At 39.4% G+C, this 22,754-nt stretch overlaps 1 protein-coding gene and 1 long non-coding RNA gene across 12 annotated transcripts in view; one reads left to right on the top strand and one right to left on the bottom strand.

Annotated features, from left to right (window-relative positions):
* LOC127534645 (eosinophil peroxidase-like) overlaps positions 1–22,754 on the bottom strand; it is a 96,171-nt gene that overhangs the window by 69,288 nt on the left and 4,129 nt on the right. For 5 of the 11 annotated variants that reach the window (XM_051950380.1, XM_051950383.1, XM_051950381.1 and 2 more), the window contains exons 3-14: positions 19,357–19,498; positions 16,258–16,339; positions 15,727–15,902; positions 15,501–15,633; positions 15,268–15,397; positions 14,963–15,166; positions 14,352–14,712; positions 14,088–14,248; positions 13,721–13,979; positions 13,462–13,632; positions 13,108–13,345; positions 12,796–12,995 (exon numbers count right to left, since the gene is read on the bottom strand). In XM_051950380.1, coding sequence (XP_051806340.1) covers positions 12,796–12,995; positions 13,108–13,345; positions 13,462–13,632; positions 13,721–13,979; positions 14,088–14,248; positions 14,352–14,712; positions 14,963–15,166; positions 15,268–15,397; positions 15,501–15,633; positions 15,727–15,902; positions 16,258–16,339; positions 19,357–19,498 — 2,257 coding nt within the window. Of the gene's footprint in view, positions 1–10,888; positions 12,225–12,342; positions 12,370–12,683; positions 12,714–12,795; positions 12,996–13,107; positions 13,346–13,461; positions 13,633–13,720; positions 13,980–14,087; positions 14,249–14,351; positions 14,713–14,962; positions 15,167–15,267; positions 15,398–15,500; positions 15,634–15,726; positions 15,903–16,257; positions 16,340–16,648; positions 18,901–19,356; positions 19,499–22,754 lie in introns of those variants that run through there. The other 6 variants (XM_051950387.1, XM_051950382.1, XM_051950376.1 and 3 more) reach the window with 3 other exon arrangements.
* Positions 15,794–16,508, top strand: LOC127534646 (uncharacterized). The gene is made up of 2 exons (XR_007942874.1): positions 15,794–15,904; positions 16,260–16,508. It is a non-coding gene; the product is annotated as an uncharacterized LOC127534646 (long non-coding RNA).

The raw sequence follows: 22,754 nt of genomic DNA, 5'->3' as shown, positions 1-22,754 counted from the left end.
CCACTTCATAATAAAATGGATTATTGTAAGATGAATAAATAAAAAAACAAAAGGGACACACTTGCAAACATTTTTTTATCTGTTGCGATACTAAAAACTGTAATCACACCTACTTAATATCGTGTGTAAATTTAACTTAAATTTCTGCATAAAATGGTTTAAAACAAGATTCAAGTTTCAGTAAATTGTTTAAATTGGTTTGGGGACTTATATTTTTTCTCTATTTGAGTCCAGGATTTCTTAAAAAATCAGATGTGTGCTTCCAATGATTAAGGAATTGTTCAGGAAAGAGGGATTCCCTCAGCTCAACTCCGTAGTTGGATTAACATTATTTCAAAAAGACTGCAGACTGTTGTGTTATTTTTCATTTGATCGATATTTTTTCTTGCCCAAACATTTGTTTCTAAGGCGCACAAATGTACCAACCATTCTGATGAGGCGGAAATCTGCTGTGTTTTTGAACAGCACTTAACAAAACAAAGCAAGGTATTTAACAATGTCAGATATGTCTGGCGTTCTTGAGAAAAAAAATCAGTCGCCAGGTTTTCTGACAAGCCACATGATGAGTGGGAACTCCTTATGGCGTGACAAACGAAAAGAAAACTATTTTCTGCAACGAGGAACTTCAATAAGCAGAAATGTGTTTCCTTGCTGCATAATTATATGAGCACTTTACTCTGATAAGGCATGAAATGATTTTAATATTGTTTTGTTAACGGATCCCCGTTTCTGAGCAACAAAACACACAAACATTATGTTCTCTCAAAAGCTATTCATCCAGTCACGCGTCGCGAAATCCTGCACAAAAGAGGCCCGCAGTTGGAGGAGTTTTGTGTTCCAGAAACGAAATTATCTTATTTAGCTCCAATTATGTGCACGCTTTTCACACGAGTGTCCATATGCATGTTCACAATCTGTAAGTACAAGTAAAATGCTGAGATACAAGTCCGCTCGCACCCTCATGCATCCAGACGAAAACTCTCTCTGTGTGTGTGTGTGTGTGTGTGTGTGTGTGTGTGTGTGTGTGTGTGTGTGTGTGTGTGTGTGTGTGTGTGTGTGTGTGTGTGTGTAGGGAAAACAGTGTGCGTTCAAATCAACACTTGGCTATCTACAATCTTAAAAACAACCCTTCATCCTTCATCTTCTGTGCGTCTTTTTGCGCAACAATTAAACAGATCTCCAGCGCCTTAAAAACCTTCTTATTAACGGACGCAGTTGGCACAGTCTGCACAAGACACACATTTATTTGTGTCGGCCTTAATTAGACTTTATTATGAACATGTGGGCTACACCTAACACGAGAACTAAGTGCATGATTTCGTTTTGTGGTTTCAGCTTTTGTCTATATTTGAAGTTTATGCGTCTTACATGAATGTCATCGTGTTGAACCGTAAATCTCACTGTCTGTACTGTACGCTCAAGTCTTTTTTGATTTTTCACTCACTGCAACTCCACATTTAAAGTCCCACATTTAATTATTATATACACTGTAGATTCATACTGAAGACATCAAAACTATGAAAGAATACATGTGGGATTATGTTGCTAACTAAATAATGTTAATATTCAGTATTAATCTACAATGTAGAAAATATTACAAATAAATAAAAAGCATTGGATGAGAAGGTGTGTCCAAACATTTGAGTGGAAAAAAAAGCGTGGGTAATTAGGCAGACACACGTGTTTTAAGGTGTGGTTGGTCTGTATCTTGGAGTTATCATACTAATAAAATGAAGACAGAAAATCATGCAGATAAACTAAATATGTCTGTCTGCTGGCCTTCTATAAACCTATGGTGTGTGTTGAACAGATCATTTATGCTGCACTGGAAAAGAGTGAAGTTGTGGCCAGTTTCATCACAGCTGCAGTTGAAGTTCTAGTAATTTTCATGCATAAATTCACAGATTGTACACAGCCTATGTGATGAGAAAATGTTCAGAATTTGCTTCCTGATGCTTCGCGTGCTGATGTGCGTGTTTGTTTGTTTTTTTCATTTCATTATTAGCATTTGTTTGCTCTGGAGGAAGTTTCCTTTGCTCAGAAGAGATGAGTCACAGAACGCCAACCAGCTGCAGATCTGACAAACTGGTTTCAGTTTTTGTCAGTTTGATTTACTGGCTGTTAAACAGAAATACTGCAGATTCCCTTTAAATTCATTATCTCCTCATCTAATTACAGAAAATGCATAAGAGATCAAGCTTGAAAATAACTCAGGAGTGGAAAGAATTCTTGCGCTTCTTTTGCTGTCACAGAACCATTTCACCTTTCATTATCATCATATATTATTTTAATTGCATTCCTCATATGTCCTTTCAACACGTAGATGAAGTTAGTTTACATGACTTGGAGGCCAAGTACATTCAGATACGTTGCCCTTGCGTGATCATTTGATGGCTTGTCAGATGTTTTTGAGACCTATTTAACTGTGCAGCTGCCTTTTTTGGTACTCCTCCAAAAGAGGCTAAGCAATCTTTTTAAATTACCTGCTCCAGTGTTGCACAATTCAACATCTAAGATCTTGCAAACACATTATTATGAACAGTGTTTTTATATACTTGAAGTGACTGAGATCTCGCATTCATGTACATATCAATCTTTTAATTTAAGTTAAGGAAGACCGTCTCTCTAAGGTCAGCAAAGCAAGCTATACTCCTCTCCACTGTTTGGTTACAGTGTTTGGATGTCTGGCCTTCACTGTGCAGACTCTGAGACTAGACAGCTCAGTTTCACCTAAAATATGATTCCCTTTATTGATTAGATCCCTAAAAACCCACATCCGCATTTCAAAGTTGCGTATTTACAGGTTTTTCCATGACAACAATCTCTTTCTGTCTTATCCTTCAAATCTATCTCCACCCACCCCTCCGCCGCTCGAGCACACCAGCTCACACATATAATTTCAGCTTGTAATCTTGGAGTAATTCAGCCACACAGAAACTTTTCCTAAGGAAGAATAATGACATTGGAAGGCCCACAATGCAAGATGGCAGGGTTGTTTTTTTTGTGTGCCTCCAGGGGCATACCGAAACATATGAAACTCGAGAAGTCTGAATCTACAAGACTGTCATCGATACACTCCAGTTTTCTGATGGAAATGCTCAGCCATGGCATTAACTGGTTATTTTTGCTGAGGTTGTGTCTTTTAGAATACAAAAAAAAACCACCATAGAGACACATTAACAAGCACAAATGTAGGAGACATTTGTATCATGAAGACTTTTAACAGATAACTGATTTTTTTCAATAGCAATAAACACATTATGACACAAAATATAACAGAAAACAAATTATTTATGTAAAAATGTGATTTATATCTAATGTTTGGAGGTGTTGTACAAAATCTTAGTTTTGTTTCTGCAATGTTCTGTGGAAGTCATGAGTGAGTTCATCCCTCCAAAGTCGGAGGTATGTTCTTCCATTCTTTGGTATGGTACTGGAAGGGCAGGTCTGGCACATCGATGAAGTGAAGATTCACTCGTCCTCACACTAAAGTCTAAAACTGACAGTTTGTTAAGATATATGGCCAACACACCGAACTCTACATGCTTATCAGTGTCATTTGGTTAATTTCCTGTCCTAAAGGGCTGTGATTACATATCACTGCTATCAGGTGTGTCTTAGAGGTCCAGCCAGCAACCCTACAGCCAGCTAATCCTGATGCCACGACTGTAAGGGCCCACAGCACTGGTACATTTTGTGCAACCTCAAAAGGAACAAGATAGAATGAAAATGGTGTGAATATAACCCACAAAGGCTCAGATACAGACCGCGGTCTCAGATCAGGTGCCAGCTCAGTGGATTTTTCCCTCAGCTCATCATGTGATCCAAAGTGTTCAGCTCGGCCTGGCAATGCACCAGCTCCCTAAAGATCAGGTTAAAACCACCTAAGGAACACAAGAAGCATGGAATTTAAATTCTACTATGTTCCACCTCTGTGCAGATCTATTTTTATATTAATATTTCAGTAAATTATGACCCTGTGTCAAATAGAAGGACACTAATGCTGTGTTGTTGCTACCAGAATTATGAACACAAGTATTTAAGTTGGCAAATTTAAAGAACTAAGTTGCTCCACAGTGATGCAGGCAGAGGAGGTGACTAAAAATTCTGACCTCAATGTGCAAGAAAATTAAATGCAGTTAAATCAACAAGTCAGTTTTATGAAGTTAACTCAATTTCATTTCAATTTTTAATCAACTAATACAGACATTTCAGTCTAAGTTGCACATGATATTAAAGGGATGTATTTGCATATAATCCAAATTATTTTTTAAACTAAAAAGGCTTATCTAATTTAGTACATTCTATTTTTCTTTTTCTTGAAACCATGTATGTAATGAAGTGGAGGTAACAGATCCCTTGAATTAATTTGAAAGTGGAAGTTGAATTAAATTTAAGGAACTTCACCTGCACTCAAATCAGCAGTTATTAAAATTGTGCTTTTGTTAATTCTGAAATTATTATTTTTTACTCAATTTAATTTTAGATAATTTCCTGTGCATGAAGACTGAATATAGATAATGAACACCTTGGTGAAAGTAAGAAAATATGCGATTAAATGTTCCATTTGTCACTGTTCACTACTGTTGTGCTTTTTAAGAGATAAAAATACTGCGTAGACGCAAAGAAGGAAAGTATTTGTTGACTTCACACTGAGGCCTCCAACTTTTAGAGAGAGAGATTTAATTGTTGTACTCAGCAATAAGTATGCTGGCTGCAACCGAGTACACGAATGCTAAAAGATTTCCAGGGGATATTTTTTGATGCACATGGGTGTATTATTCATAGGAAGCACATTAGGAGGAACATTCTTCACAGGGTGTGTTCAATTAACCACAAATACTGCTTTAGCTGGTTTACAGCCTGGAGTTACAAATTAATGTCAAATGTATTTAAAAAGCACATTGAAAACCAGCAAAAGTTGACCAAAATGCTGTACAGTCAAAACACATCACATCTTGGATCCTGATTATTTGATTTGTTCACCTGCTCGATTTTAAGATTTGCAGAGAAACGCAGAGGAAGCGGATAAAAATCGTCTGCCTGTTTGCCTTGCATGGATGCTTTTTCTGTTTAGTCTGTGTGTTGACACTGGACAATGACGCTAACACTAACACAATGACCTACGGCATCTCTTCATCATCTCTTCAGTGATCGAGAATGTTGATTTTAGATGTTGAGGTTAAGTCACTGCCGGGAATGATGGGTGTGTTTTTGAGATGCTTCATTGACAGACAAATTTAATTATTGCTGCCAGGTGCTTTGATTAAGGCCTGCAAAGATATAAAATCCAGTTTCACCACTGGCTGACTGGCAGGGGGTGTGCCCATATGAAGCATCTGATGAATTAAAGGAATTTGCTTGTTAACAAGTTCATCGGCGTTCAGTGCTGTGTGCCAAGTAACATTACACAAAGTTATACCATCAATTCCGGCATCAAATGCCGGTAGTCTATTATCAAGAGCCTAAGCTACTGTAAGTTTCAACGATATTAATCCTCCTTCCTTTCCATTCTGACCTTTCAAAAATGGGTTTAATAATAATTAATAATTATCATAGCAGCTCATCTGTTACAGTGAGTCCGTGCTGTAGTTTGGGAGCCACTGGACCAAGCTAAAAGAAATTGAAGTGGTCATTAATCAGCCATTAGCTAATGAGATTATCACTGGACTGATGTGGATTACATCTTTAGACAACATTATCTCCATGACAACAAGCAGTAACATCCATATTAGATATAATTTAGTGGGATTGAACTGACAAGCTCAACACCACATAATATATCCTCTGTCAATACTTAATGATCCAGTCAATTGAAATATTGCGTAAATAATTTATACTATCACCAACATTCACAGTTAAACAGGAAAACTACCCTCATTCTTTGTGCAACATGTTTTTTCTAGTAGTTTGTGTGAGTTATCCAATGTGAGCCACGTGTGAAAGGATATTTTTTTTGCTTCAGAATACTTCACTGATAAGAACAAAAAGGTAAATAAGTATTAGGTTTGGCCTGTACTTAAAAAAAAGATAATTCCCTTTGCCTTCCCACTGTGTAGTCTGAGAATGCTTTGTGTTTTTATCACAGTACCTTAACTGCTACAATGTCGCTGCAGCACTTCTGTAATGCAGCACGCCAGCTTCTAGAAAACACAAAAAACATTAATTTCTTATATGGGTAAAAAAAAATCAGTTTAACAATCTTTTGATTATAAATTTAGATCGACACTTTACTTTGCACAAAGACTCCTCAGATCTGACATCAAAAGGTTCCAATTTGACCAAGAAAGTCCATCATGCCTCTTTTGTCTGTGTCAGTTTAAACTTGCATGCTGTTTTCTGTAAATTTTGTTTTGCTTTGATATTAAATGTGCACTTGTGCATCAAGTTTGATATTGTGTCTTTGAAAAAAGCCTCAACAATACAAAATAAACTGCGTTGTTAATGTGAAGAAAGCAATTTTTATTGTTCTTGAATGGAAATATTTATATAGCATCACAGCCTGTAGAAACAAAACAATTCAAACAACGTATCTGTCAAGCTGGACTTTAAAAATGATGACTTCAAGATACAGATGAGGGATTGCAATTTCATCATTTAAACATTTAATTAAATAAAAGTTATATCGGCATCCCCAGTCATGTGGGAAACGTGCTACTGTGTGTGTAATAAGGAAATCATCTCAGTTCATCAACCTGTAAATATCTAAGATATGAAGAAGTGGTGGTGGGAATGTTCGTGGGAGTCTCTAGACAGATTCCCGGCTGGTCTTTTTGGGAAATGAACTATTTGACTGAAAGATGTGTAGCTGATGTGTTATGCACGAGACAAACAAAGACACGCAACTTCAGTGGCTTCCTGCTTCACTGGGAGTGTCTGGCATGACAACATCAAGGATGGATTGTGGAGAGGGATTTTCTCTACTCCTTCTTACTTACAAAACATTTGTAGTTTGACAATTCTGGTGAGTTATCAGTTGCATTCTCGTGCTATTTGTGGAAATCAATTAGGAGACAACTTCATCCACATCTTGCTCTTTTTTGGCTCACTTCTCTACAGGTGGAAAGTCTGCTATTTTATAGTGTTTCCTCATAGTTGCCATCAGCGCCTGTCTGCAGCCTCTTACCAGTAAATAAAGGACTGACTTCCTGTTTGCTTACTGTCACAACATCAAAGAAAAGATGCCATTGCAAAACATTATGTAATCTCATAATCATTGTGGTTACTCGTTTTTGCAGTATTATGCAGACTGTTGTTTGTAGTATTTACACTGTCTTACAGGAGCTCTAACGTGACTAATGTGGTGTGAGTGAACAAAAAAAAAAGAGAAAAGTCACTTGAAGGATGCAGGGAGACTAAGAGTTTCCTGCTAACCCTAATTAATATTTATTTGTTTGATTCTTTATACAAGTGCAATCCAAGCTATTCAACCAGGCTACATTTGCAAGGGTTTACATAATTCTTCATAGTTATCTAGAATTATAAAGTACATTTTTATGAACTGAATGACAAATAAAATCTAAATCTTTCTGACATGCAGGATTTTTTTGTTTATGTATAAGCAGTCATATTATCAATACTTCCAATCTAATACTGCTGTTTTGTAGGTGATATAAGACTACTGAACTTTGTAACTGAACAGATTTAGGTTCAGCTGTGACACAGATAAATCTCTCTTATGGTGGTTTTAAAACGTAGTAGCAAGCATAGCAAAGATGAAAAATCTGATTGAAAAAGCTAAGAGACAATGATACTTCATCGCACTAAGAAGGTAAACATCCAAGAGAAGTCAAGCTCCAAAAAACTCGGTTGGTAGGATCCACAAATTTAAAACTTATGGCACAGAAAACAACAGGTTAGAACATTTTCATGAAATGAGACGTTTGAGTTTTCTGCTAAATTGGTTCTATAATATCAGAGCAGTTTAACATCTGCTCGGCCCATTATTTTAAACTTTTCACCTTCACTGCAGATACCAGCCCAAACAAAGACAAAACTGTCTTACTTCCATAGGCGTCAGTTTGGGGGGGGGGCGGTGGGAATGTGTCCCCCCCACTTCTTGTCAGGGGTAATTCCGACGCTCATGAACGCACCATCCGCACTCGGCCGAGAGTTGCACAGACATGGAGCACACCTCTGTGAGGTTAAAAAAAACCGTGCAGATGCCAAATTTGCGCCTGTGCCAAGTGAAAGCTCCGACCCAGGGTGTGCATTTCCATGTGACAATGGGTGTGGGGAGTTTGAAAACTTGTTTGCTTGTTTAACCCTGTGATTATCATATTTAATAAATATATGCAAGTTGTAGTATATAGTGCAGCGCACTTATACTTATAAAAAGTAGTGCCCGCTTGGGAGGCGGAGTGATATGATGTTCGGAGAGTTGTTGTGGACCGGTTGCCTGTGTTGCCACTAAAATGATGCCCAGTCAAACAGCGCTAAGAGAACCAGCCTGGTGTCCTCTCTGTCCAACCTGCACCACGAGCTACGTCATAATATGGTAACATTAAAAGAAACCACTACACAAGTGGGGGCGGTTGTTTTGTTTTGACGAGTGGATGTCTTTGAATAACTACACTGAACACACTATCATACCAAATTTACTAATGGTACAATTTGCCATGAGTAAAACGCTCTGTCAGGAAAATGTGCATTATCCCTGATACCAAATCCAGTTAGAATATGGGCTGCCAGATGAATTTCAGCACTTTTGGAACAACATTTTGAAGCTGTTCGGCCTTACCTTAGCAATACCTCAGTCGGGATGGAGCAGAGCTGACGTTAATTATCACTAATAATTATCGTCCCTGGGTTAGCACCACGTGGTGCTCCTGAAACTAAAGAAGCTACTCTTTGTATGAAGTCACCTGCTCTGGCAGCTCTTTGTTTATTTCTGTTGAACTCTGCTTCTAGACAAATAAAATAATGGAAAAACACACCTGAGATTGATGGTTTTCTGTGTTTCACGTACCTTGAATGTTCAATAATGTCTGTACTTGTGTCAATGGTAAGGTTACCATTTTAATATATTTCTTTAATGGTGCCAGAGCATTTTAACCATGGCAAAAAAATGTAAATGTTTATATTTGGTATGTTAGCGTGTTGAGCCTAAAGATATTTAAGGTCATCTAGTGGTGATTATTAAGTATTACCAGATTGTTTTAATTTGCCTCAGTGAAAGCCAGAATGTGGCTGTATGGATGGACAGAGTTTTGATAAAATGGCTCTTAAGGCCAAAATGTTTCAGTTGTCATTTATTAACTAAAGTTGTTGACGACAGTAATGGCAGTCAAATTGGTCGTGCTAGCTAAACCACAAGGTATACTCCGTTATATTCATGGAGTTATTGTACAGTAACTGTACAAATATCAGTGCTATTGCTGTTAGATTGCTGTTGCTTACGTTGCATTTCTGCATTGTGAAAAAAAACTCTGATGTCGGTTGCTTTTCTTTTTGACATGTTCATTGGGTATTTGCTGAGATTTTATTAATGAAAGAAGGCAAAAGAATGAATGGCTGCACGCCAGTTGTTTAGGAGGCGGTAAACACGACGAAGCAAAATCGAACTCTTCCAAGAAACATCACAGAAGAAGAGGAGGTCATGACCCGGATTATCCATCCATGGCAGAATTTCACTTGAATTAATAAAGAAAACAATCATAATTATAATAATAAATGTTTACAGTCTACAAACAAGAAAGGTAATAAAAGAAGGCTTCATATTGTGATATTTTCTTCTTCCGCTGCTTATTTACTGGGTTTTTGCTACAGTTTGAGTTGAGTTTGAGTCATGAGACAGATTTATCGTGGTGGCTTTTTTGGAGAGCTGGCTATCTGTGTTTTTGTAATTTTTCCTTTTACTCCTTGAGTTGCTTTGTACTAAAACTGTTTGATTTGAGTGGGAATGGCTGGTTAGGCTTAAAGTCAATATTCTCCCGGTCATGGATATACGATGCGGTTTGAATGGGTTGTCATGGTAACAGCTTGTGCTCCAATGTTACTCCAGCTATGGTCCTCAGTGACCCCTGGTTTATTCTTTTGTATTCAAAATGGCTTAACCTTTATCTTATTTGCAATGAAGAGAGTTGAGTGGTTGGTTTATGTGCTGTCCCTGAGCTGTAAATCCTGTTGAGATGTAGGTGGTCTATTTGACATGCTGATTTCAACATGAAGTTCAACATCGTTAGGGGTTTGTAATTCATGTAAAAGTGTCGGCACAGCTCTCAAGCGGGTTTTATTCAATACATGACAATTACTTAAAACATGAAATAACTCTTAAGCATTTTATAGTAGCATACCAAAAGCAACATCAGTTACAGTCATCATCCCAAGCACTTCTCAAAAGTCACTTTTGCAAGTCTCCATCCCCCCCACTTTTAAAAACAAACTGACGTCCTTCCAAATGATGAAGACCTTAGCCTGAATTCATTACAATATAGCAAGTCATAGTAGACTGTGGCCTGTCAGAACATTAAAGTACTGAAGGTAAACGCATCCTAATTCAGGTCCTTATGTATCTCTTTACCTGTTTTTAAGCTGGCTTCCAGATTGTAATTGTTGTTTGTTCTTGAACATCTCTTAATGGTATTATAGTTTTATTGTCTACAGGATGCATTATCATTTTAGCAGAAACTTTGCATGTATACATTCCTGCTGAGAAAAAATAAGAACTCGCAAAGTATTGAACAGGAGTTCTCCCAGCAGTACCTTTACGCTAAATATGAAGTTTTTAAAGTGAAAATAGCATTCTTAAAAACATAATATAGCAGTGCGATCTAAATGAATGTTCTCCTAAAATACACTCTCTTAATTTAACTCAAAATGATAAACCAACTTGATTATTAGCTTTAGTTTCACTGAATCTGTCACAAAGTACAACAATACAAGTATGTAAGGGTTCAATCAATTTTATTTTATCACATTTTTTGCATGGAATTAATTAAAAATCAACACTTTAACTGAACAGCAAGTATTATGTCCTGTGTGTAGTGCAGTGACTGAAATTAATCCAAAGGCGGTTGTTCTTGTGTCTGCCTTTCCTCCCTTAAAAACTGGTATATCAGTGCCATCTACTGGTCTGGTTAGGAACACACTGACAGCTGAGGGTTTTCTAAGTTGCCAAACAAATGGCTTTATCTCCTAAAACAGAGTTCTGTACCATAATCCACAGTCAGAGATTAATATGCAACATGTATGTATTACTTTCAAACTTAAAAGGACTTAAAATTATACACTCAAACAAAAGTTTGATCAAAAAGAATCAGTTTAAAGTTGTAGCTCTAACTCAATTTCTTCTTATGCAAGGCTTACCTGATGATTTACATTCATTTGTCAAACAAAAGCTGTAAAGCAACCATTTGTAAAAGTTTGCAAAATACAATAAAATGATTAATTCAAAAGAAAATATACCAAATTATTGTTTTAAATGTTCACATTGTTTTTTGTACTTCATTAAATATGTATAATCAGTTATCCTTCCCGTTTCTTGTACATTTGTGCAATTATGTGTGTGCCTTCATTCAATACAAAGCTTTAAAACAGTAAAGCAAAGTCATATGGTATACAATATTGTGCTTTTTTTCAGCAAGGTTCACAGCAAAAGTAGAATTCCATTTTAAGACAGATGTTGCTTTGGAGTGAGGTAACTCTCAATCTATGGGCTTCTGACAGTAGCAAACTACAAAAGAAGGGTTGGAAGCATCTAAGAGTTGTGATAAATAGAATGAAGTGGACAAAACTACTGATTTCTTGCAGGGTTTTGAGTGTTGTGGGGCAGCAGGCAGAGCAGCTCTATTCAAAGAGAAGATGCCCATTGAAAACACTGTCTCTGAGAAGACCGTTACCTCTATGGTGAGCCACCAGCCAGACTTTGTCTCCCTTCGCAAGCTTAAGGATGACGCCTCCACTGGCTGTGAGGAAACCTCTTTGCCGGGTGGTATACGAATGCACAACCCGGGTATTGTTAAGCATCAGATCCAATTTAGCGCCATATTGGCTGATCCTACAGTAGAATGTAAACTCATAAACACCTGGGTACTCACAGATAAAATACCCAGTTTTATTGTTGTAGGACTTCTGTTCATTGAAGACTTCCTGGGTGAAGACAATGGGTTGACCAGATTTGGGGTAGTTGTTTATCAGTTGCATAGAGAAGGCCACTTTGTGCGTGCTGGAAGAAGGTCCAGGGGGGCCGGGTGGTCCTCTGGGGCCAGGTGGTCCTCTGGGTCCTGTGCCAAAAGGCCAGAGCAAATATTTTAAAAGAATGTTCCCATTACAGTATTTCAATATGTTTTTAGTATATCAGTTTTAATATTCATGGATAATATTGTCAGAAATATGATTTACCTGTAGGTCCTCTGGGTCCAGGAGGGCCTGTTTAACAAAAAATATCGAAGGGAAAAATCAGTATTTTTAAAATGCACTTAGAAGAAGTTCTACTAAGGTGTTGCTGAATGCGAAGCAAAGGAAACTCTGGATTTGTTGGGTTTCCCTGTATGATTCTGTAAGTTCTTCACTTTACTCTGTGAAAAGCCTTTTGATGACATACATTGTGAAGTAGTGCTATGTAAGTAAAACTGAATTGAAGTTACACAAAATGAACCTTCTCATCACAGTGTTTTCCAGCAACATTCCTAGTATATCAATTTAATATGTACTGCTAGTAGGACAGGGAATGCTAGATTTACCTTGGCTTCCAGGGGATCCAGGTGAGGTATCTACAGAAAAATAAAGGCAAAAATCAGTATTTTCAAAATGTCAAAGTTGGCGCTGATTCACACAGTTCAAAGCATGACTCACTGTTCTCCTGCCATGGACTCAGGTCAAAGGCTGGGATGTCCATGCACTGAGTGTAACCACTGCCTCGAGGTCGGAACAGCAGAGGTCTCTCAGGTACTTCAGTGATGCCGGTGTTGTCACAGATGATCCTGGCAAGTGATGTTTCTGCCAGGGACTCCCTCTGAGCCTCAGTGAAGACACCGTCATTCTCCCACCAGAATCTGAAATTGGACAGTTTGTTGAAGGCTGAATTCTGTGAATCTACATGTGTGGCTCACGGAGCTAACTTCACATCGTTGGTAGTGCCAGCTGGATAATTTCCTGTTTCCTTACCGGTCTCCCTCACGGATCTTTTGGAACTGTGTTGAAATGAGACAGGCGAACAGGGGTCCAACTCTTCCTCCTCTGACAAACGGCTCAGACACACCTCCCAGCCACAGATCAATGTTGTCGGTTGTGCCATAGAGATCCAGCAGCCTCGTGGCCAGGTCTGTGTTGTTCAGCACTTCTGCCAACTGTGACAGATTTTGTGGTTGTGACAGTCCACAGAACTTGCGCCATTCATTGTAGCCTAAACCGAACACAGACAGTTGAGGATAGTGTGCATTCAGCAGAACCAACAAAAGTTACTGTATGTGGACAAAGTTAATTGTAGATATAAAGAAGGCATAAAGACTGAATAGTTACCAGGAAGTGCATGGTCTCGCCCTCTCTGCAAGTTCAGTGATGCCAGATCCAGTGCCACATGATTGTTGAACTCAAACAGCCTTTCCCTCAGCTCATCACTCATCATCTGATCTTGAGTGTTCAGCTTGGCCCTCGCGCCTACCAGCCCTCTCAGGATTGGGTCCAAACCACCTGAGGAACACACGAGATGATTTATTTTTGATCAACTGATTCACTGTCTGTTTGTGGAGGTTTTAGTTATCAAAGTTCTTTGCAATACCTTCAAAGGTGACCCTCCATGGTGCTCGGAAAGCTCTGTGCAGCATCACATGGGGGAATTCAGGGTGCTCCTGGTATGTCTCATTCAGACGGAATATGAACGCGTTAACCTGGAGGTGGGCGAATCGGAAGGCAGCCGTGGCAAACGCATTGGAGATGCTTGAATCCACAGTCTCGTTATACCCAGGGTAGGTGGACAGCTGCGAGGCAATGAAGTCTGGGCCAACAATCAGGCGTAAATAGTCTCTGTAAGTGATAACCTGAAAGACAAAAAAGGGATTGAGTGAACTGCAACATAGGTGAGCATACCATCTCATCCTTTAATCCAGTATTTGCATTATTATCATGTAGCTAATCTCTTATCTAACCTGAAAATATGCTCCCATGATTTTGCGGGCTTCTTGGTACAGTCTCTCTCCGTTCCAGTGAGGATTGAGTTGAGCCAGGGCACGGACAAGTCTGTTGTGTTCACGCAGCATGAGGGTGTGTACAGAAGTCAGCGCAATGTTCTCATTTACACGTGAATCACCTGGAAAAGTCATGCAAAATGTGGGGGAAAAAAATGTCAGCCCTGCTTGGAATACCTGTAACACTTTTAAGGATTGGCTGTCAGAATATTTGTTGCTACTCACCTGCCAAAAAACAGGGCACCTCCTCTGCATCGCTGTCGTTAGTTATGCGCCCTCGGGTGGCACATATTCTGGGGTCCATGCTGCTGAATGGCAGAAGCTCACGGCCGTTGTCTGTGTACATCGTGTTGACCCTCAATAGGCCCTGGTCTGTCGTCAGGTTGCGGAGCGAGCGAGCTTTGGCATCATCAGCACCGTAGACCTGACCTGCATCCATGTAGGCCGTGAGGGTGTTCATCTGCTGACGGATGTTTCTCATGCCAAAGATGTTGCCTGTCTCTCCAGAACCACAAGCTGGTGCTGACCTGAAGAAAGGTATGCACTCACTTGAGTTCCTGCCAAAGCGGGGGTCAAAACTGGGAATCTGTTTGAATGACAAGAAGCAGACTGCATTTAGTATACGTGTGTTTGTGCTTTAGATGGGGTGTAACTCCCACTTTGGTTCATAACCGTATACTAGAAAGTCCTTTATCACTGTCTACATGACTATATACGGTTATGGTAAACAGTTGTGCCCCAAAACTGGAGTTACTCCTCTTGTTACCAGGTGAGGCAGAGAACTTTTTGAAGCACCCTCATACGTGTCTTTTCCTGAGTAATGTAACAACACTGACCTGGATGGGGAAGCAGGGCTCTGTGTTTTCACAGCTGTCATCGCAGTCAATGCCGTCGTTGAATGAGCGGATGACAGGAGAGTGGGGGGTGAAGGACAGGTCGTGGTCAGTCCACTGCCCAAAGATTGTCACCATGTGGCTGTAGAGGGGGTCAGTCGGTACCATATCGTTAGCTGCCACGATACGGTTGGACACTGCCCGGGCCTGAGAAGAGAGCACAGTGAGAATCATGTAAAAAGAACTTACACAAATGCAAGTTTACTTCACCTTGTAACCAGCTAAGATGATATTCTTAAGTGTATTACCAGTGGGAGCATGAATCCGTTGATATTTTCACTTGGGGTCCAACCTCTGGGCCTAGAGATGCCATCCTCATACTGAGCAGGGAGCCAGCGGGTCAAGGGTCTGTTGGATGATCCCCAGCGAGGGTTCACTCTGGATAAGAGAAATAAATTCAGCATTGTACACTGTTTATCTTATGTGTCTCCAAGAGAGTACAGCAAACACTGGAAAGTCTGCCAGTTAAAAGCTGCCTCACCTATTGTTGCAGACGCTGGTTGCAGTGCGAAAGACGTTCAAATTCGGAATAGTGTTGCAGGAAGGCGGTCGCTGGAGTGGAGTGCAGCCTGTCAGCTCAGCGATGGTCTGCAGGTCCTCGTCGGAGAGCAGATCTAATTAACAAAGGCGAGGAGAAGAAATTAGCTCCGACTTGAAGCCACCTGTATGGAAAGTTGAAAAACAAAAAACACATCGTGGATGCTGACCTGTGGCGTTGATGGATCGCTTGTGGCGCCGTTGCAGAGACTTGGTGATGAGCTCCACGGTGTAGTCCATGTAGTCCGCTGCCCTCACGGCCTGTCTGGACACACCTTCAGGCTGCTTCATCAGCCGCAGGAAGTCCGAGGGGGTGGAAGCATCCCTTCTCACTCGTTCAAGGGAACTGTTGCGTTGACAGGTCAGAATTATCAACATGTTCATTTAGATAATCTCCAGTGACATTATTTGAAATACAAATGCCGTATCTATTTTCATTGCTTGGAACAATTTATACAACAGCTTAACCCTCTGAACCACAAAACCGTTTGAATAGATTAAAATTATGATATTGATTTAAAAAGAAATTCAACTTTTTTTCAGCTTAAGGCTTCAAAGAATTGTAACTTTGTAATGGTTAACAGACAAAAAGTCGTGTCTGAGATCCCTCTTCTTGCCACGGCTGTGCTGTTTCTATAAAGACTTTATACATCAGTGAAAAAGGCATGTGAATCAGAAAGTGAACAGGTTTGCGTTCTTACAGTTGTCTGGAGTACAAGTAGTCCGCGTCTACTCTGGCCTTTGCAGTCTCCACCTTGTTTTCCATGAAGCTCCTGCTCAGCCCTGAAATGAAAAAAACAAAGAGGAAAAACTCATGTTTAATTTAGGCTACTGTTTGGGTCACTCTTTATACTGATGGTAGTGGACACTGACTTTTCTTTTTGAAATTTTATGTTTCACTCCTATCACAGAATTTCAAAAAAAAATTATTACATAACTGAGGAACACAACTTAGACATTTCTATCAACTTTCTGATAAATTTAGTAGACGAACGAGAGAACAAATGGCAGAAAAATAGTTTTAGATCAACTAAATAATGACTGTATTTAAAGCTATGTGTTGTAAAGTAAGATGAAAGAAGATGGACTCACTAGCATCAGTCTGGCATTGCAAGCTCAGACTTAAAACCAACAGGAAGAGAAGCATCATCTCTGCAAAAGGTTCGACTCCTGTCCGGTGTGCACCTCGGATATCCCAGCTGCTGTCAGATCTCCACTCCCGGCTGAGCTGAGTTACTGTCTCTCTTTTACTCTTTTTATAGGGGATGGGCTGATCCCTAACTCCGCTGACTGTCAGGAATTCTGCTCTGACAGCGAATGAATTTTCTCTTTCCTGGTTCCTCCTCTGTTGCCTCCCCGTCAGACAACTTCGGAGCAGATTCAGCAATTACAGAAACATCGGACTGTTTTTAATTTGTTTTTCGTTTATCAAGAAACGATTGCGGTCTGGCGCAAGAACAAGCCGTCAGATATAAATCAATACTGCGGCCTGGCGCAAGAATTTAAATAAATAAAATCTCTCAAAATACATACATACAATTTTAGTCATAAGTGTGATTGTTTGCTTGTGTGTGATTGTGATTGTTTCCTGCCGAAATTCTGCCTGCACCTTGTGATTTTAACAACAGACTGACGTCAACTCTGGACTCAGTGGCTCCACTTTTAACAAAAACAATCAGAAAGAAACCGATACCCCCATGGAGAAATAATGATAAAATCAATCACTTAAAAAGAAACTGCAGGAGCGCTGAAAGGAGATGGAGGAAATCAAAACTAAAAGTTCATCATGAAATCTTACGTCAACAACTCAAAACCTACAATAATGCAGTCAAACAGGAAAGAACTTCTCATTTCTCACAACTCATCACAGAGCATAAAAACAACCCCCGGTTCCTCTTCTCCACTTTCAATGTTTTAGCAGGCACTAATTTTAATAAAGCTTTTAAGACACCATCAGACACTCTTTGTGAGAACTTTGCAGACCACTTCAGAACCAAGATCAAGGACATCAGATCCAGCCTTTTATCCCACCAAGTTTTACCTGTTAACACATCTGATCTGCTGTCCTTGCCTGAGGAAACCCTGGAGAGTTTTGCCCTGGTTGATGCGAGGACACTTGGTCGAGTTTTCTCCCAAGTAAACCCAACAACCTGCCTTTTAGATCCTATTCCCACACCACTCTTAAAATCATTTTATGGATTCTTTGAGGAACAATTTTTAAACATAATGAACTGCTCTCTTCAGACAGGTGTCTTCCCCACTGCCTTTAAAACGGCGGTGGTGAGGCCCCTCCTGAAGAAGAGCAGTCTAGACCCTAATGTTCTTAATAACTATCGTCCTGTATCCAACTTACCGTTTTTAAGTAAAATTTTAGAAAAACTGGTTCTTAACCAAGTCAATGACTTTTTAAACAGAATTAACATTTTAGAAACATCAGTCTGGTTTTAGGATAAACCACAGTACAGAGACAGCACTTTTAAAGATTTTAAATGATATCAGGTGGAATTTAGATAATAAAAAACTAACAGTGTTGGTTCTACTGGATCTAAGTGCCGCTTTTGATACAGTAGACCATCATATCTTATTAAACAGACTCAGACACCTGGTTGGCCTCTCTGGTACTGTGCTTAACTGGTTCAACTCTTATCTTTCAGACCGATGTTTTTATGTAAGTATGGATACGTGTTCCTCAGGAACCCATGAAATTAGGTGTGGGGTTCCCCAAGGGTCAATTTTAGGTCCCATTCTTTTTAATCTTTATATGCTTCCTCTTGGGGACGTCATCAGGAGACACGGCATCAGTTTCCATAGCTATGCTGATGATACACAGCTGTACATTGCCGTGTCTCCTGATGACACAGGGCCAATTGATACTCTTTTAATGTGTATTTTAGACATTAAGTCATGGATGGCAGCAAACTTCCTACAGCTCAACCAGGACAAAACTGAGGTTTTAGTTATAGGTCCTGAAGGTCAGAGAGAGAAACTTTTACCTAAATTACACATTTTTAAACCAGCAGAATTTGTAAAAAACCTGGGCGTTATTTTTGACTCTGAGCTGAATTTTATCCCACATATTAAAAACATAAAGCGAGGTTTTTATCATCTTAAGAATATAGCCAGAGTCCGCCCATTTCTCTCTCAGGCCAGCATGGAGGTGCTAATGCATGCTTTTATCTCTTCTCGTTTAGACTATTGTAATGCCCTGCTCTCTGGTCTTCCCAAAAAGAGTACTTTTAAAGTCGCTGCATTGGCTCCCCGTCCCTTTCAGGATCGATGTTAAGGTCCTTTTATTAGTTTTTAAATGTCTTAATGGCCTTGCGCCTTCTTATTTGTCCGATCTCCTTTTAACATACCAACCCTCGCGGACCCTGAGGTCCTCTGGCAGCGGACTCTTAATTATACCACAAGCCAGAACTCGAACACACGGCGAGGCCGCATTTAGCCATTATGGCCCCCGCCTCTGGAATAGCCTGCCGGAGAACCTCAGGACTGCAGAGACTGTCGGTGTTTTTAAAGGAAGGTTAAAGACTTGCCTTTTTAATCAGGCTTTTAACTGATCTTTTAAGCCTTCTTATATTCTGATGTTCTTATCATTCCTTATTTATCATCTTATGTATTTTACGGTTTTTTACTTCCCATTATTTAGTTATTACCACATTTATTTATTTGTTTATTTTATTTCTTTCAACTCCAGTGTTTCCTCAGGGGAGTCCTCCACACTGGGGGCTGTGTCTGGTCTGCTGCTGAGGGTGTTGTCCTCGGGTCTCCTCGGCTCGGCTAGTTGGGGGGCTCCCTACCTCGGTGTGGGGTCCCTGTGTCTGTCGTGGTCGGGGAGTCTGGGTGTCGGCGCCTCCGGTGGGCATGGCCTGGAGCTCCTCCCGGTGTGGACGGCCCCAATGGAGGCGTTTTCCACAATCGTCGGTGCCACGCCATGTCTTCCTACAGCCATTGGTGAGAGAGAGAGAGAGAGAGAGAGTTTGTGTGTGTGTGTGTGTGTGTGTGTGTGTGTGTGTGTGTGTGTGTGTGTGTGTGTGTGTGTGTGTGTGTGTGTGTGTGTGTGTGTGTGTGTGTGCGCGCAGTTGTGTGCCTATATGGAGGGAGGGCGGGATGGGTATTCTTATTTTTAATGTTTTTAAATGTTGTACAGCACTTTGCGCTGCTTTTTTGTATGAAAAGTGCTTTATAAATAAAGTTTGATTTGATTTTATTTGATTTAATTAGCATTTCTCTGCGCAAAACCTTAATTATTGTGTATATAAAATGTCCCAGTATTGGACTTATGGAAGATGTTTATTCTTCCTGATGGGCCCTGATACTTTGTTGTTGTTTCTCATTGGTTGCACTGCTAAAAGTCATTGTACTCTTTAGAAACAGCTACAGTTTAAAAATATATGTTTGGATAATATGAATTAAAATCCTGTTATTTGTAGTTTTTATTATTATTATTATTATTATTATTATTATTATTATAGCTTTTTCGCCATAACCTCAACTGGACACTCTGTTGTAGGAATATTCTGCATTTCTACACAGGACCTGTTACCACTTCATAATAAAATGGATTACTGCAAGATGAATAAATAAAAAAACAAAACGTTCTTGATGTACACACACTTGCAAACATTTTTTAAACAGTTGTGCTAATAAAAACTGTAATCACACCTATTTAATATCGTGTGTAAATTAAACTTAAATTTCTGCATAAAACAGTTTAAAACAAGATTCAAGTTCCAGTAAATTGTTTAAATTGGTTTGGGGACTTATATTTTTTTCTCTATTTGAGTCCAGGATTTCTTAAAAAATCAGATGTGTGCTTCCACTGATTAAGGAATTGTTCAGGAAAGAGGGATTCCCTCAGCTCAACTCCGTAGTTGGATTAACATTATTTCAAAAAGACTGCAGACTGTTGTGTTATTTTTCATTTGATCGATATTTTTTCTTGCCAAACATTTGTTTCTAAGGCGCACAAATGTACCAACCATTCTGATGAGGCGGAAATCTGCTGTGTTTTTGAACAGCACTTAACAAAACAAAGCAAGGTATTTAACAATGTCAGATATGTCTGGCGTTCTTGAGAAAAAAAAAAAATCAGTCGCCAGGTTTTCTGACAAGCCACATGATGAGTGGGAACTCCTTATGGCGTGACAAACGAAAAGAAAACTATTTTCTGCAACGAGGAACTTCAATAAGCAGAAATGTGTTTCCTTGCTGCATAATTATATGAGCACTTTACTCTGATAAGTCATGAAATTATTTTAATATTGTTTTGTTAACGGATCCCCGTTTCTGAGCAACAAAACACACAAACATTATGTTCTCTCAGAAGCTATTCATCCAGTCACGCGTCGCGAAATCCTGCGCAAAAGAGGCCCGTAGTTGGAGGAGTTTTGTGTTCCAGAAACGAAATATGCATATGCATGTTCACAATCTGGAAGTACAAGTAAAATGCTGAGATACAAGTCCGCTCGCACCCTCATGCATCCAGACGAAAACTCTGTCTGTGTGTGTGTGTGTGTGTGTGTGTGTGTGTGTGTGTGTGTGTGTGTGTGTGTGTGTGTGTGTGTGTGTGTGTGTGTGTGTGTGTGTGTGTGTGTGTGTGTGCAGTTGTGTGCCTATATGGAGGGAGGGCGGGATGGGTATTCTTATTTTTTGTGTTGGGGAAACGGTATTGTGCGTTCAAATCAACACTTGGCTATCTACAATCTTAAAAACAACCCTTCATCCTTCATCTTCTGTGCGTCTTTTTGCGCAACAATTAAACAGATCTCCAGCGCCTTAAAAACCTTCTTATTAACGGGCGCAGTTGGCACAGTCTGCACAAGACACACATTTATTTGTGTCGGCCTTAATTAGACTTTATTATGAACATGTGGGCTACACCTAACAGGAGAACTAAGTGCATGATTTCGTTTTGTGGTTTCAGCTTTTGTCTATATTTGAAGTTTATGCGTCTTACATGAATGTCATCGTGTTGAACCGTAAATCTCACTGTCTGTACTGTACGCTCAAGTCTTTTTTTTTGTATTTTTCACTCACTGCAACTCCACATTTAAAGTCCCAGCTGGTGTGCAGGATAAAAAGGGCCTTTTTTCCCATTATTTCCCACATATGAGTTCAGTAAAGTTAAAGAATCTTTTCACACTTCTACAGTAGACACACCTTCTCATTCAGTGCTTTTCATTTAATTATTATATACACCGTAGATTCATACTGAAGACATCAAAACTATGAAAGAATACATGTGGGATATTCAGTATTAATCTACAATTAATCTACAATGTAGAAAATATTACAAATAAATAAAAAGCATTGGATGAGAAGGTGTGTCCAAACTTTTGAGTGGAAAAAAAAGCGTGGGTAATTAGGCAGACACACGTGTTTAAAGGTGTGGTTGGTCTGTATCTTGGAGTTATCATACTAATAAAATGAAGACAGAAAATCATGCATATAAACTAAATATGTCTGTCTGCTGGCCTTCTATAAACCTATGGTGTGTGTTGAACAGATCATTTATGCTGCACTGGAAAAAGAGTGAAGTTGTGGCCAGTTTCATCACAGCTGCAGTTGAAGTTCTAGTAATTTTCATGCATAAATTCACAGATTGTACACAGCCTATGTGATGAGAAAATGTTCAGAATTTGCTTCCTGATGCTTCACGTGCTGATGTGCATGTTTGTTTGTTTTTTTCATTTCATTATTAGCATTTGTTTGCTCTGGAGGAAGTTTCCTTTGCTCAGAAGAGATGAGTCACAGAACACCAACCAGCTGCAGATCTGACACAGTTTTTGTCAGTTTGATTTACTGGCTGTTAAACAGAAATACTGCAGATTCCCTTTAAATTCATTATCTCCTCATCTAATCTACAGAAAATGTGCAAAAGATCAAGCTTGAAAATAACTCAGGAGTGGAAAGAATTCTTGCGCTTCTTTTGCTGTCACAGAACCATTTCACCTTTCATTATCATCATATATTATTTTAATTGCATTCCTCATATGTCCTTTCAACACGTAGATGAAATTAGTTTACATGACTTGGAGGCCAAGTACATTCAGATACGTTGCCCTTGCGTGATCATTTGATGGCTTGTCAGATGTTTTTGAGACCTATTTAACTGTGCAGCTGCCTTTTTTGGTACTCCTCCAAAAGAGGCTAAGCAATCTTTTTAAATTACCTGCTCCAGTGTTGCACAATTCAA

Source organism: Acanthochromis polyacanthus, chromosome 7 (genome assembly GCF_021347895.1).
Source record: "Acanthochromis polyacanthus isolate Apoly-LR-REF ecotype Palm Island chromosome 7, KAUST_Apoly_ChrSc, whole genome shotgun sequence".
Taxonomy (NCBI): Eukaryota; Metazoa; Chordata; class Actinopteri; family Pomacentridae; genus Acanthochromis; species Acanthochromis polyacanthus.
This window is presented reverse-complemented; position numbering and strand designations above follow the sequence as displayed.